We start from the raw sequence: 16271 nt of genomic DNA on the forward strand, positions 1-16271 counted from the left end.
GCGGACTAAAAAATACAATTAATTATTTTGTTCGTTGATTATAAATTGTTGTCTGGCAGAGTTTACGTTGATGGCGTGTTTTATAAACAAGGATAATCGTAAAATAGAAGTGAAACCATTTGTTCCGTGAATGGATCTCTTTCTTCATTGTCTGCAGTCTTAACGATATTCTACGATTGTTCTTAAAATCGTTCTTAATTTTATTTCCATATTGCGTTCACTTTACTTGTAAAATTGCAAGTGTATATTCAAATAAACCTTTTTCGACATCAATTTTGGTTAGCTGTCACGATTTAGAGTAATTTATTCAACGTGATGTGCGTGTGCAGGGTCCACCAGGTATGATAGGACCACAAGGTCCCAAAGGTCAAAGAGGATTTCCCGGAGCAGAAGGTCTTCTGGGAGCAAAAGGAGAGAAAGGTGATCCTGGCCCTCAGGGATCACGTGGTCTGAAAGGTGATAGAGTAAGTATCGCTATGTATTCGTAAAACAATCTACGTTGATTGTTGTTCGTAACTGTTCTAATTGCATCGTCGTCCCATAGGGCAAAATGGGTATGCCTGGATTCCCTGGTATAAATGGTGTTCCTGGAGTTCAAGGTTCCCCAGGAGCTCCCGGTTTTCCTGGTCGAGACGGATGCAACGGAACAGATGTACGTAAATCGTACCTAAATAATGTTTCTGCCGGCAAATAATAAAATCAATAATTAAACGAAGAACCATATTTTCTTTTCTACGCTAACTCGTAGGAAAATTAGATTACATTGGGTACGTAAGTAAAGGCGAAAGCTTCATTTGTACTTTGGTATTGGAATTGAATTGTTTCTTTGTATTAAAAATATTTACATTTACAATATTATGTATTTCGTGCATTATAATTTTCAAATGGAACTAATAATATTTAAGTGTTGTATATTTCTGATGATGTGTTCAATTTATGTTTCTTTACCATTTAGGGTGAACCTGGTATTCCTGGTGAACCTGGTTCAACAGGTCCACGTGGTTTTCCAGGTATCGCCGGTCCCAAAGGAGAGAAAGGACAACCGGCATACGCTGGAATGTTTCCTGTCGGTCAAAAAGGTGAACCAGGTAACGATGGTGTAAGAGGACCGCGGGGACCACCAGGTCCTCAAGGGAAAGACGGAATACAAGGGCCAAAAGGTGAACGCGGACCATATGTAAGTATTGCGTTATTATTACATGACATCACTTGTTCTCCGTTATTTGTGCTGTTAGTGCAACTATAAAATGATATTAAATTATCGTTCAGGGTGTACCCGGAATAACAGGTGCAAAGGGAGATAAAGGAAACATGGGTCTTGGATTTGAAGGTCTGAAAGGTGATAAAGGTCATAAAGGAGAAGTAGGACCTCCTGGAATGTCTGATATTCATATACCGCTTACATCATCATCGGAAGTGGCTGGCCTACCAGGCGAAAAAGGAAACCCAGGAGAGAAGGTAAACGATCAAATATGAAGTGAAACAATTGATTTTCAACAATCGAATAGTCTAATTCCATATTTCTATACAGGGTGATAAGGGAGGCGATGGACCAAAAGGTGATGACGGTTTACCCGGGGATCATGGAATACCCGGTAGTCCTGGTCCGAAAGGAGAGAAAGGTTTGCCGGGAGCTCCGGGTATTCGCGTAAGTTGAGATAAATTTATTGTACATTTTAATGAAATAAAATTGTGGCACAGAATAAATTGATAGAAATTTCTATTGTATTTAGGGAAGGGATGGTTTCTCCGGTCCTCCAGGACCACCTGGACGCAAAGGAGATAGAGGTTACGATGGATTAGATGGACTTTCTGGACATCCTGGTCAGAAAGGAGAACCAGGACGAGACGGACCTTTGGGTGTTCCAGGATTGCGAGGACCTCCCGGTCCACCAGGAGTAAGTACTCTTGATCCTTTTGTAGAAACTTTTTTTTATTATTCTGTATTGTTCCCCGTAATATGAATCGCATAAAGTATTTGTAGTCTGTTAGCGTTTGGCAAGCGACAACGCTGCTGCTGTAGCTTTAATCTATATCTGAGTATTCATTTTACGTTTGAATTACCAGTTATTATATATTTCTCGAGAAATGACATAATCTAACCAAAAATAAATATCCATTTTTCTAAAAAACAAGTGAAATCTTTATTTGGATCAGTTTGATGTAAACGGTACCAGGGGAACAAACATGGGCATCTTATGTAAAACAACATTAAATGCATTTTTCTTTGCTTGGTACGTTCTCTAAGTAGTGCTGATAAAAATCAGTAAATTTCATGGAAATTGAATCTTACCGATTCAATGGAAATTGATACTTATTTGATCAAAAAGTTATTTAATACCAAAATTCGATTTCAGATCAAATTGACTCGAACTGGCCCTAAAGATTTAAAGAGTTAGTAAAAGATGGTCGTTTGAATGTTTTTCATTCTAATTTTTCTTGTGTGAAGATTTGCATTTAAGCGTGTTCTTTTTGTTCGACGATATTAAAATAATTGTATCAACAGGGCGGAAAAGGGACACCAGGTCCACCAGGACCGAAAGGACCACAAGGGTTCCCCGGTCCTATTGGACCACGAGGTACTGATGGATATCCAGGCGATCCCGGACCAAGAGGTCCAATAGGTCTGATAGGAGGTCCGGGTTCGTCTGGTATTCCTGGTCCTGAAGGTGTGCCTGGAGATAAAGGATCGAAAGGAGAGCCTGGTATCGCAGGATTCCCTGGACCTACAGGGCCTCGTGGTTTTGATGGTCCACCTGGTCCAGCAGGTCCACGAGGTTTATCAGGGGAAAGAGGATTGTCGATAGTTGTAAGTATAAATTCCACTAAAAACGGATGCTGACGGTAAAATTTTAAACATTCTATGTTTGTAATGTTTCAATATTTAGTTTGAAATATTCTATAAAATGTTCATCGATACAGGGCCCCAAAGGAATGGATGGAGCACCTGGTCTAGATGGAGAAAAGGGACAGAAAGGAGAACGCGGTTATGTAGGCCCACGTGGATATCCATGCGAGACTCCGGACGGAATTCCAGGATCACCGGGTGAAGCAGGTTCACCAGGAGAACCGGGAAATCCTGGAAGAGATGGTGTTCCAGGAATTCCAGGAGAGCCAGGAGAAAAAGGAGAAATTGGAGGACGTTGTCAAGACTGTTTGCCAGGAATACGCGGACCAAAGGGGGATCGCGGTTTAGATGGTACTCCTGGATTCATTGGACCACGAGGGCCACCAGGAGAACGGGGTTTCCTTGGAGAAACTGGAGTTGATGGGTTACCTGGACCAATCGGTCCACCAGGCCCACCGGTACATTTAAAGATCATTATATTTTTGATACATTTAGCTGTTCGTTAGACATTTTACGAACTGTACAAGCTATTAAATGAAATCTCAAGATTATTGAGTTAAAATAATATTTAGTGCCGTGTATTGAGAGTCAAGTAGTCCAAGAATTCAGTATTAGATCATTGTTGGTCTGGTGGTATTAATTTGTACGGCATGTGAACGGCGTGTGTTTTAATCGGATAATGATTCTTTTGCTAACAGGGAAAAGACGGCATACCAGGTGCACCAGGTCCTCAAGGAGAACCTGGAACACCTGCAGAAGTTCCATGGGATGCAATTAAATTAGAAAAAGGTGATAAAGGTATACGAGGTAAACCAGGAAGAATAGGTCCACCAGGGCCACAAGGTCCTATTGGCGAAAAGGGTGCTATTGGATTCGAAGGTTTCCCTGGAATTAAGGGTATTGCTGTAAGTTCAATTTAAATCATTTACGTCATTTTTTATGCGAACTGTATGGTTTTTCCTACTTAATGTATAACATTTTTAGGGAGATCGTGGTTTTCCTGGACAAGATGGTATTTCTGGAAGGCCAGGTACTCCTGGACGAAAAGGAGAAAGTGGTATCAGTGTGAAAGGAGAATCTGGTGAACCTGGACGACAAGGTTTACGTGGAGATAAAGGTGAACCTGGATTGGATGGCACAAAAGGGGAACCTGGTGAGTTGATATTGAAATTTAGATAGTGTTTCAATTGGTACACACTGTTACACAATTGATACTTTACTTTGTTGCTTGGGTTTTAAATAGGTGTGTGCCCACCCCTTAATTTGACTAAGGGCCACAAAGGTAATAGAGGATTTCCTGGTGAAAGAGGAATACCTGGACCACCAGGAAGAGATGGATTTAAGGGCGACAAAGGTCTTCAAGGCTTTTTAGTGAGTATATAATTTGCGTTTCGTGTTAACACTAATTTTTCTTTAACATATTCTTCTTTTTAAACATTTATTTTTATGAATTTCAATTTTGGCAAATAAATAGAAAGTTTCAATATATTATACTACAATACAAACGGGCTATAACTTCAGAAGGGCTCTTCAGACCTTTACCTGTAATTTCTGTTAAATGTTGTCACGACGTAAAAATAATAAGGATTTATGAAATTAGGGTCCGCCTGGTATCATAGGATCAATTGGTGCTCCTGGACCAGTTGGTCCACGAGGATTACCTGGTCCTCGTGGTGATAAGGGCAATATGGGACCTATGGGTTTTCCTGGAGAGCCTGGTCGTGAAGGACCTAGAGGATTCCCAGGTGCACCAGCTCCGAAAGGAGATAAGGGTGAACCAGGAATATCAGTTAAGGGCAGTCGTGGTTTAGCTGGGCCTCCAGGAATACCAGGAGAAAGAGGTCTTCCAGGACCACCAGGAAAGGACGGCCTTGTTGGTTCCCCAGGTGCGCCAGGATTTGATGGAGAAAAGGGTGATATAGGAATTCCAGGAATAACTGGTTTACCGGGCGCGCCAGGTGAAAAAGGAGATACTGGTATAATTGGACCTGTGGGTCCTCCTGGTGTAGCAGGAACTCCTGGTATGGATGGAAACAAAGGTATACTATTACTACTGAATTCTATGATTAGTTTCTCGCTTATACTTGAAACCTACATAAAGTTTATCATGTATAGGTGAACCGGGATTAGCAGGAGAATCGGGTAGAGCAGGTCTTCCAGGATTCCCAGGTGTAAAAGGCGATCGTGGCGAAGAAGGTATAGACGGACCAAAAGGATTCCCTGGAAGACGAGGCTTACCTGGTGCACCAGGTAGGCATGGTGTGGAGGGTACAATTGGTATAAAGGGAGAAAAAGGCGAAAAAGGTCCTCCGGGTTTCCCTGGATTGCATGGAATGGAAGGAAAACCTGGACGTCCAGGACCACCTGGACCAAAAGGAAACGAAGGTCCTCCTGGCCCTATTGGCTTGGAAGGTCCTATAGGGAACGACGGAGTTAAAGGTGATCGAGGTCCAGTAGGATTGCCTGTAAGTGTATTCATACAAAGGACTGTTAGTATTGATAATGTAATATTAAAAGAGCATTATCATAAAAGCCTACGTGAAGTTAGTTGTATTTTGCATATTATACTCGTAATTTATTTAAATATTTACTAGCATTTTTCTTGACTACATTAGGGACGTAAGGGAGACGCAGGTCTAGTGTCAGAGAAGGGTCAGAAAGGTGAACCGGGAATGCCGGGCGTCCGTGGACCTCCGGGTTCGCCTGGTAGAGATGGTTTTGATGGTGTGAAAGGAGAACCTGGTTTACCTGGAATTGGTAAAGATGGATTACCTGGTCTAAAGGGAGAACCTGGTATGCCAGGTCGGAACGGTTTACTGGGGTTACAAGGACAAAAAGGTGACACTGGAGTCAGAGGATTCACGGGACCTAAAGGAGATATAGTATGTTTAATCAAAATAATTACAAATTTAGAAAAAATACTTGTGTTGGTTAATCCAATTCATAATTCCTGTTAATTACAATAGGGTCGATACGGTCCACCGGGTGAACCGGGACCACCTGGAATGGATGGCTTACCTGGTGAACCCGGTGATACTGGCCCACCTGGACCTCGTGGTTTCCCTGGTTTGGATGGTGAAATGGGAGCTCCAGGACATCCAGGACTTGACGGTGTTAAAGGAGATCGCGGTCCTCCAGGTAAGAATCAAGGCAAAAAAGTGTCAAGTTAAAAGCATACTCCTTCTTAATAACTTTATTACAAAAATAAATATTAATAATCTACTCTCACATATTAACAAGGAAAGGAAGATTACCTTAATAATTGTAATTATATTTATTGATGAGCACTCACGATCCAATTATATAGTAAATATGAGAAAATTTTTGAAACACAAAAGTGACGAATTAATAACTGATTTGTGGTGCTATTATCTACCAAGGTACTTTTGGACTTTCTGGTATTCCTGGATCACCCGGAGAGAAAGGTGATCGTGGACCACCTGGACCAACGATTCAAGTTAAAGGTGAAAAAGGTGAACCAGGTATTCCTGGAGAAAACGGCATTCAAGGAGAAAAGGGAGAACGTGGTTTGGAAGGTATTGCTGGGTATGCCGGTGAAAAGGGAGACAGAGGTATAGAGGGTCCGGTCGGAAATCCAGGACCATCTGGACTTCCCGGTTTCAAGGGTTCGTTTTTCAATTACTTTTTTTTCTTATGCTATTTTATTAACAGAATCAAATGGTCAAAGTTTACATCATAATGCTTATTTAAATCGTCAATATATTCAATTTCGTTAACAATATATTAAATTGATTGCTTCAGGCGATAAAGGACAACCCGGAATTGAAGGTCCTCCGGGAATATGTAGTAAGGGTGAAAAAGGTTTACCAGGTTTGCCTGGAAAACATGGACGAAAAGGATTACCAGGGCGACCGGGAGAGAAGGGAGAGCAAGGATTGACTGGTTTGCCAGGACATAAAGGAGATCGGGGTCCTTTTGGGCCTATTGGTCCTCAGGGAGAAAAAGGTGATATGGGTCTTATGGGGATACCTGGTGCACCTGGTCGCGATGGAGTTTCTGGTCGTGACGGAATACCAGGTTCACCGGGTGAAAGAGGCGAGAAAGGAGATATGGGACCACTAGGACAACCTGGATATTTAGGGCAAAAGGGAGATATAGGATTCCCAGGTAAATAGTGTTTCAGTGTTGCTCTTACATTACACGAGTAATAGATATAAAATTAATTTCGTTGTATATAAAATTCCATCCATTTTATTATTCTTCAACTTAGAAACAAGTATGATTAAATGTAAAATTAAATTTTTATTTTATTTTCTTAGAACGAAATTGTAGTAAACCTTGAATACGAAAACCGTAAAATGATATACTACAACTGAACAATTATGTCAACATGACCGAAAGAAAATTTAGACACGAATCATATTTTATTAATAAATATATTATATTGTGGAGTGTTATTCTTTTATCCCATTTACAGGTATTAATGGTTCGGACGGAATTCCCGGAGAAAAAGGAGAAAGAGGCTGGAATGGTGTAAATGGTAGTCCTGGAATGCCTGGTGAGAAGGGTGATAGGGGATACCCTGGCGAAATAGGATTAATGGGCGTCGCTGGTTACCCTGGTCCAAAGGGTGAAAAGGGCGAAGATTGCATCGAACCACCGATGGGGCCGAAAGGAGATCGTGGATATCCGGGTACGTACGACTGTAATTCCATTAATACAAAGTCTCGAAGGAATTGAATTTCAGAAACATAATGCAAAACTTAGTAAGCGTTTAATGTTGGAAGAATTAATTCACTTTGAAATTAATTTGCGGTACAATTGCAACACACATACTCACTTCCATATAAACAGAAATATACTCCGAATTTCATCACTAATGGCCAACTATTGTAGTAACTACGATACAAAAACATATAAAAGCAAAGACTTTGTCTTTTATTCTCTACTGGCTATATAAGGGATACATCAATTTTCTATGTATACTTTTTGCCTTATACAGTAATGATTAGGAACCTAAAGAATTATTAATGTGGAGTTTTATAATTTTTCATTCCATTCAAACAGCATAGAATAATTTACAGTTTTCATTTCACTCGTAATAGAAATGAAGATTTTGTATTTAAAAATTTGTTTGTTTCACAGGGCCGACTGGTATGCCAGGGCCACCAGGAGAAAAAGGACTTCCAGGACGAGAAGGAGTTCCAGGAATGATTGGATTGAAAGGTTCACAAGGACTTCCAGGACCTCCTGGAGCAGTTGGTTTACCAGGTTTACGAGGACCCCCTGGTACGACTGGAGTGACAGGTCCTCCAGGTCCTGTGGGTATTCCAGGTCCCTCGGGAGAACCAGGACATTCGTGCGAAGTTGCACCTGATTATCTTACTGGCATTTTATTGGTCAAGCACAGTCAAAGTCAATCGGTGCCTACTTGTGACGCAGGACACATTAAGCTCTGGGAAGGATACAGTTTGCTGTACACGGATGGCGATGAAAGAGCGCATTCGCAAGATTTAGGCAAGTATTAAAAATAAAAATATGTTACCATTGTAAACAAAATTGCTTACTCTTAACTGTCGATTCATATTTAACGGCTTAACGGTATTCCCATCAGACTATAACTTAATACGTTAAAAACGAGAAAAGTGTTTAAGTCGGTTTTTATAATAATTACAGGTTAGAATACGATTTATTGTACGATGTTTCTATTTTAATCAATTATTCTGATTTAAATACTATTAATATTCATGGCATCGGACAGATTCTATAATACTCGTGTCTTTTCTGTAAAAATATCAAATCTCAATACTTACAATTGATATTACAATAATCCGTTGTATCGCTTTTACATTTTGGATTGCTGCAGGGATATCATTGAAATATTTATCATTGCTCGTAAACTGAAGTCTGTAATGGTGACTATATCTATACTCTTGTAGTACGAGTCCAGCTTAGCTGCTCGTTTAATATCGTAAAATGTCTCCGAGTTAGAATCAAAATTCAAAACTTGGACATAATATGTCGATTACGATTCAATAAATTAATCCGATCTTGTTCACCGGACCGTTTCTCTACAGTTTGCTATCTATTTAAAATCTATTCTCAAGAAAAACGACTGATCGTCTAGAAAATACATTCGATGAGTTCATTCTATATCAAAATGAACAAAATGGAGCTAGGCATCGAAAAGGTTATCATCCATCGCTATAAATGTATAGAAACTAATGGAGCGTGCTTTGACTATGATTCGATCGAACATAATTGACCGCTCAAGGCTTCCACGAATCAAGTTATACAAAGCTTCCACTTTTGCGTCAAGTCGAGGCAAGATTCGTAACGAAAGAGCGCTTAAATATTAAATATGTTATTCTGGTTTTGTAAGAATAAAGAATAAGTCCTGTAGCGACTCGATAGATATACAACCATGCTGAAATTTCGAAGAATTAACGATCAACCTGTAGATCACAAAACTAAAACGCGTCATTGTTTTTTCATTACCAATTCAACGACTTCTCTTATAAATTATCGCGAAACAGGTTCCGCCGGCTCCTGTGTAAGACAGTTTTCGACGATGCCCTTCCTGTTCTGCGACGTCAACAACGTGTGCCACTACGCCAGCCGCAACGATCGTTCTTACTGGCTGACGACCAATAGTCCAATTCCCATGAATCCTGTCGAGGAGAAGAGCATAGAAGAACACATCTCCAGGTACGTTGAACGTCTCTGTTAGAAAAAAGAGAAGACAGTGCTCTCGATTGAGACCGTTTTCTTTCGATCGAGCTACTTTTTACAATGTAGATCATCACGGTGTAACGAGTCGGCACTCGATTTCGCCTGCTGCTCGAACGATTCGTTCCTCTTGACGATATCGATCGACTTTTTTTCACAATCTGATGGAAAACAGTGGAAGTTGTTCCGTTCACCTGGACGCCACTCGTTGTCGAGTATCTATTCGAACTTCATTTGTATATCTTGCGCGTCGCAACATGATTTTGCGTAGCGCTGGAAACAGGGCAGGGATCTGTAGGATTTGACGACATTATTCGTGCAAACGTCGTCGTGTTTGACAGCATTTTCTCAATGATAAAAGTGCAGTCGGACCAGGTTACAACGAGCATCAAAAGAACCAACAAAATTTCCTTATTGCAATCCTTCCTTGCGCTATCAGGAACGAGATAAATCCATTTTCTATTTTTCTTAATTTTCGCCAATTCCACAATGAAGGGAAATTCGAAAGAATAAAAGAAACATTAGAGAAAAAACAATTTTGATATAATTATGCTCGTTACAAGTAACTTCGACTGCATTTTCAATCGTAGTAGCGATTAATGTTGAGTGTATGCAATTGCCACACTTATTGGAAATGTTTATGATTATTTGCTTGTCTGAAAATCTTTTGACTTACGATTAGCAATTTACGGTGATCTAGCAAGTTAAGAATTAAAAATGGTTTCAATTTCTGTATTGTTCTGTATTCAGTCGCTGTACTGTGTAATATCCTCTTTAAGGTAAAGATTATGTGAATATATCATGAATTTGTTTTTCGGTCCCAGAGCGTCATTGATTAAATGTTTGACATTTCGGTTTTAAATGTTGAACGTTACATCGAAAAATATGTCGTTGCGACATCAATTTCGGTACAATCGAGTGTGAACAAATGCAACACACGCAAAAAAGGTAAATTTGTACCTAGTAGGTTTATTTTTTTCTTTTTACCAAATTTACACTGTCACACGATTTAGAAATAAATGACACGAAAAATTCTTTTTACAAATATTTGACGTACTCGATGTGTTGTAGCTCAACAGTACAAACCAATATATAAAATTGAAACTGAAAGAAAATATGAAGAAAACGCTTACAATTTATTCGTAGATTAAGTTATCAATTTTGATTCGTAGTCACAGAAAATTAATGATAAGATATTCGTAAAACGTTAGAAATTGAATTACGATACTATTGAAACGTTATTAGTTCGATGAGTTCCTTAAACACTTAATCGAGTGCCACACTTGCTCGAAATATTCTCATTATCTTGTACGTTAATTACAACCAATGATTAAAGTGTACTCCTTCCACAGATGCGTGGTATGCGAAGTTCCAGCGAACGTGCTAGCCGTACACAGCCAAGCACTCAACATTCCAGATTGTCCACCAGACTGGACCGGTCTTTGGATCGGATACAGTTTTCTGATGGTATGAAAATGAATTTCCCTTTCAAAATTACCAGACACTTCGTACAGTTCGATTTCACAATTTGAACGATACTTAAAATTTTACGAGAACGATCAGTATTTAAACAGACTCGTTGCATCAAATCTAACAGTTCTTCCTATACAAATCATTCATTGCTTTCGTTAATTGTCCACAGTTTTCTCATTGAAAATTTACCAAGCACCTTTTGCTTCTATTGTACACGCCTCGTATTCTATAGCGATAAAGAACGTATTCAAACGAATACCATGTTCAAAACCCCGATAAATGCAGTATTTGAACAGTCCTCCGCGTATAATCCAATCTCTTCTCTGAGGAGCTATTCGAGGAAATGCCTCGACCGTCTTTTCGATCGTTTACCAATTGGAAACGAAAACGTGGAGATGTTCACTTAATTGTCGATGTTACCGTTCTAGCACACGGGTGCCGGTTCTCAGGGCGGTGGACAGAGTCTGTCCAGTCCTGGATCCTGTCTGGAGGACTTCCGAGCGACGCCGTTCATCGAGTGCAACGGCGGCAAAGGACACTGCCATTATTACTCGAACGAGTTCAGCTTTTGGTTGGCCACTATCGAGCCGTGGCAACAGTTCCAAAAGCCCGATAAAAAGACCTTGAAGGCGGGAACCCTCAGGTCCCGAATTAGTCGCTGCCAAGTGTGTATCAAGAACACGTAGACCCCCACGAGCGCGCGCATCCGTTCTTTGCTCTCTTTCCTTTTACTCGTGTTTTCTCTTTGTACTCTTCCGTTTATCTTTCCCCTGTTTTTTTTTTTTTAACCAACGATGTTTATAAGTGGAATGTAAAAAAAAAAAAAGAAAAATAAAGAACAGATCAATGTCTCGCGATGAAACGGAGGGACGATCGCCGCACACCCTACGCTTCGATAAGAATTTGCACCGGTGATGTCGAAATAAAGAGAACGACGGAGCGTTCTTCTTCCTTCGCCTTCTTTCGTACTTCCCCTTTTCCATTGCATACATCCTGTGTCCTCGTTATTTTCACCGTCAACCCTCCCCCTCCCCCTCCCCCGTAACCTCGTCCACCCTCTTCCTTGCCGTCGCTCTCTCGTTCTATTACTCTTCCCTCTCAATGTCCTTCACGATTACTCGTTCATCTTTCGTCGAACTTTTCTCTTGTTTCACCGCCCACCTTCCAATTTCTCGCGAGCGTCACACACACACCCCCAGCCCCCTTCGTACACCGTAAGTTTTTTTTCTATAATTATTCAAGCAAGTGCCTAGTGTACTATTTTCTAGCATGTAAAGTAATATATATATATATTATATATATATTTATATCTCGTTAATGTCGTATGAAAATTAAGTTTATCGTACTACCATCGGACACTGCCCATATCCAATATGGCACATTTTACATATTGTATATTAATATAAACGAATCTAGCTTGGTAATCGTGTGAAGCCAAATATTTAAGTGAATAGGTATTTTGCTACGTAGCTAATAAAATTCTATTTTCAAACTTCAGTCGTTTTATTTATTAATCGAGCCCCGTCACCTCTCAACGTTTGCGATCGTGAAATTTATTTCTCGATTAAGACATTTTTAAATTCTAAAAAATTAAGAGTTTAATATCCGACTCTACCGGAGTGGTTCACAATTTAAGTAGATCCGCTATTTGTCTAGAGCTAACCATGAGAATCTTTGTTTCAATCCTTTTGGGGTTGTAAAGCCCGGATTTGACCTTTGTGGGCACGCTTAGTCCGGACCTGTCATCTGCCAATTTAATTGGATGACTAAATTAGTCCTGGTAACGATTTGTGATTACCTGTGCTTGTGTAATATTTTGAAACGGAGATAGAAAGCTCGTAATGGCATCGAAGGGAAAGGAGCAAGTAAACTGATTAATCGTGTTATTACCAAATTGACTAATCATTATGGTGTAGCAATTAGGAGAAATCTTTATTTAATTGAGGATATGACAAAAAGCAGCATGGGTAAGATTCTATAATATTGTACAACTTTTTATACATTGAACGAATATCTAATAAAATGCTGTAAACCACAAATGGTCATCTTGTATATTTTGTTATAAAAATGAATTCTAAAAATGACCTTTCTCTAACTTCCTAGATAGGAACCTGCCTTTAAAATACGTCCTATTATTATAGACGTGTTTTCGAATGAAAGTAAATAAAATGAATAAAAGTTAATGATTTTCTACGAAAGAAATTTCTAAGGTTTCGTTTTATTTAGGTATGTGTAATCTTTGAATATATCCACGCATTAAAAGACATTAAAAAGACGAAGATTTTTCTCCGACGATGAATATGGTGATACGAATATGATATCTTCGTACCGTGTTTATCTGAAACACGACAGAAGATAGCAATAATATTGGAAACTATGTACTTCGACTGAAATAAATCTCATGAACCATTAAGTATTAAATACAGAAAAATAGCGATAAGAATTCAAATATTTTATGCACTCTTTTAATAGAATTACGTACTGTGAACTCGTTGAGATTTGTAATTGGACTGTAGCTTTTCAAAAACTACACTATTTAATTTATTTTTTAACCTCAATTGAAACATGTGAATACTAGGATGCCAGGATGTTATTTTGGCAAAAACAAGTTTGAGAAATGTATAATCAAGTGTAGAATGATTGACTAACATCAGTTCTCATTTGTTTACCTGATGCACCCCCCTCCCCCCCAAACTAAATCAAACGGTATGCAATATCAAAAGAGCATTGAAAATACAAAACATAGTGTACATCAAGTTTCGAAGGATTTGTTTCAATCTCCACTTGTTTTTAATTCTTCGTTTGTTCAATTCAATTTTTTTCTCTTATATCTAGGTAATAATGTTAGATGGTTTTCATAAATTGTATGTAAGTTTATTTGGTACACAACTGTCATTACATTCTTTTCTTGTAGTCATTTCTTTTTATGGTTTTGTCCGTTCTTTTTTAGATCAATATTATATACATTTCTTTGTCGAAAAGGATAAAAACAAAGTGGATGAAACCTTCATGAATGGGGTAGTCAAACCTAAAATTAAAAAAAAAAAATGGTTTTGAAACTTTTCTATAGTTTAATAGCTACAAATTTTCTGCGCGAGTCTCGATTTATTGACGAATTCTAGAAATTGACGAAATGCATTCTGCATTTCGAAGAGTATGCATGTTTGTATGCATATAGATGCAGCTCTTTTTTCAATAGTTTATTATCTTTATCAAAGATTCCTTTTAACAAAAATTGTACGAATGAGTGTATGGAAATATTTTGTGACTTCACTGGATCAAACCGTTGAAAGTAAAATTTAATTAAAATGTCTCTACGAAAAGTGTGTGTATTGTACTTTGTATTCGTGCCATTTTGATAATTTCGTTTAAAAAGTAATACCGTGATATACGTTATAATATCATTCAACTATTAGATAATTATCATATATCATGGAATTATCATAATGGGGATCGTTAATGGTCTTCTACTCAATAAATATTCTTGTACTCTTATGAATGTTGTAAATCGGGTCTTATAAGCGTATCTACGGGTATATAATGAATGCAATAACGTGACCCATCGCTGACCCGTGCGGTCTGAATGGAAACTCATGTGAAATTGCTGTGGCATTCGCTATGTTAAGTGTAAACACAACTTCTTTAAAACTACGTTCCCAGATACGGTGAACATAAAATATCAAAAACAGTTCCAACGGTTTTCTTGAAAATTCTTGTACATACCCTTCGAGAGATTATCTAAGATATGCCAGAAGCAGAATTTCAAACAACTTTGTAAGCACAAGGAAGAAAATATTAAAGGTGAAAGAAATGAAAAAGTGTCGGTTCTTTAATAAAATACAGACAAATTTTTATCACGTAATTGAACGAAACTCCCATGATTATTAATATTTATTCATGAAATGTTGACAAAGCAATCGCTGAATAACGGACAACAGATTTACTCCAATTTCGTATGATCGTAATTATTAATTTCGTAAAAATGTAAGGTTGAATCAACATCGATATTTTGAATTTTAAAGCTTGACTACTCCTTGAAAAGCATAGTACTGGGAATATTTTTATTGTTTGACAATCAACGGAGAAATTCAGTGAATTGGTTCGATCGGAAAGATGAATCGGTAAGATGTTCAATTTTAGATGAAACTCCATTCGAAGCGACAACGAGCTACGATTTCCTCTTGGTTATCAAGTAAATACGGTCCACGATGAAACAACACGAACGAGATTTTCCATATCGTATAAGTAACCCACGTTTTCCGTGATCCGGGTCGATCTATTTAGCATATGCATTTTTTTTTCCTAGCCGTGAACGGCGAGCCTCTCACCGCGATCACGATATTACACTTGAAATTGCACCTCGAGTTTCCCGACCACAAATACGATACGTCAGCCACGATGGACGTATAAGAGCGGCTACTACACCAGTGAATTGTTCCTGGATATCTGTTTTTCAATCTCGCGATATCACTTCAACACTGGTGTCGCGAGTAAACCGTATTCTTTCCGTTTTCCTGCTGTTATCGTTCATTTTCATCGAACCCTGGTCGCGTATTTATATAATCCACTGCGGATGATACAAGTGTTCCATTATTTTTTAAAAACATATTGAAACGCACGATGTGACTGCAGTGTAGATAAAAGTTACGTACAAGTGAAAGTTGCAGCGACAAATTAACTTTGTAATTGGTTAACCAATCGTAACGATCGTTGATAAATTAATCATTACCGAGTTTACAAACCTTCGGTTGATATATAGTATTTCAGTAAAATATAAAGAAGAAAACGTTTTTCTAAATTATGGATTTATCTAAATTACTTTTGGGATTCGGCTGATCTCATCGGAACAACTAGGTTACAATTTTTAACTAAACTATTGAATGGTTAATCAGTAATATTTAGTTGTTAGCAAGATGCTGTCTTTAGTTTAATTGGATTGTGCTTACTACGATCCTTGATTTGACACTGATGCTAAATTATCTCTCAATCTGAGAGACAGAAAGCGTGTAGAGTTTGAAAACTTCGAAATGATTTTTATGGTGGATGAACAATGGTCCTCCCTCTTCGCTCACCAGGTGTCCTGATGAACCCGCAATCAATTTCAATGTCAGTTGTTTCGCGATGACACTTTCATACTACTCCATTTTAATTTCTACAATCTTATATAATTTTTTTAAATGTATGTCATCCAGTTAGAAAAGTTAGAAAAAGTAAACGTTGCAAAATCAGTCTTTTAGAAAAAATAATTTCGCTGATATAA

The 16271-nt window shown here is 38.4% G+C and overlaps 1 protein-coding gene across 4 annotated transcripts in view; it reads left to right on the forward strand.

Moving 5' to 3' along the window:
• Positions 1–11899, forward strand: part of Col4a1 (Collagen type IV alpha 1) — a 34471-nt gene extending 22572 nt beyond the window's left edge. For 2 of the 4 annotated variants that reach the window (XM_076307516.1, XM_076307515.1), the window contains exons 6-27: positions 330–464; positions 545–652; positions 956–1177; positions 1270–1458; positions 1532–1648; positions 1734–1898; positions 2507–2809; positions 2923–3306; positions 3547–3753; positions 3833–4001; positions 4092–4219; positions 4449–4887; positions 4964–5313; positions 5464–5730; positions 5815–5986; positions 6229–6474; positions 6611–6976; positions 7287–7502; positions 7955–8326; positions 9346–9517; positions 10891–11005; positions 11440–11899. In XM_076307516.1, the coding sequence (XP_076163631.1) occupies positions 330–464; positions 545–652; positions 956–1177; positions 1270–1458; positions 1532–1648; positions 1734–1898; positions 2507–2809; positions 2923–3306; positions 3547–3753; positions 3833–4001; positions 4092–4219; positions 4449–4887; positions 4964–5313; positions 5464–5730; positions 5815–5986; positions 6229–6474; positions 6611–6976; positions 7287–7502; positions 7955–8326; positions 9346–9517; positions 10891–11005; positions 11440–11697 (5100 nt within the window). In that variant the 3' untranslated portion in view covers positions 11698–11899. Of the gene's footprint in view, positions 1–329; positions 465–544; positions 768–955; positions 1178–1269; positions 1459–1531; positions 1649–1733; positions 1899–2506; positions 2810–2922; positions 3307–3546; positions 3754–3832; positions 4002–4091; positions 4220–4448; positions 4888–4963; positions 5314–5463; positions 5731–5814; positions 5987–6228; positions 6475–6610; positions 6977–7286; positions 7503–7954; positions 8327–9345; positions 9518–10890; positions 11006–11439 lie in introns of those variants that run through there. The other 2 variants (XM_076307517.1, XM_076307518.1) reach the window with 2 other exon arrangements.
• The last annotated feature ends 4372 nt before the right edge of the window (positions 11900–16271 follow it).

Source organism: Ptiloglossa arizonensis, chromosome 3 (assembly GCF_051014685.1).
Source record: "Ptiloglossa arizonensis isolate GNS036 chromosome 3, iyPtiAriz1_principal, whole genome shotgun sequence".
NCBI classification, from domain to species: Eukaryota; Metazoa; Arthropoda; class Insecta; order Hymenoptera; family Colletidae; genus Ptiloglossa; species Ptiloglossa arizonensis.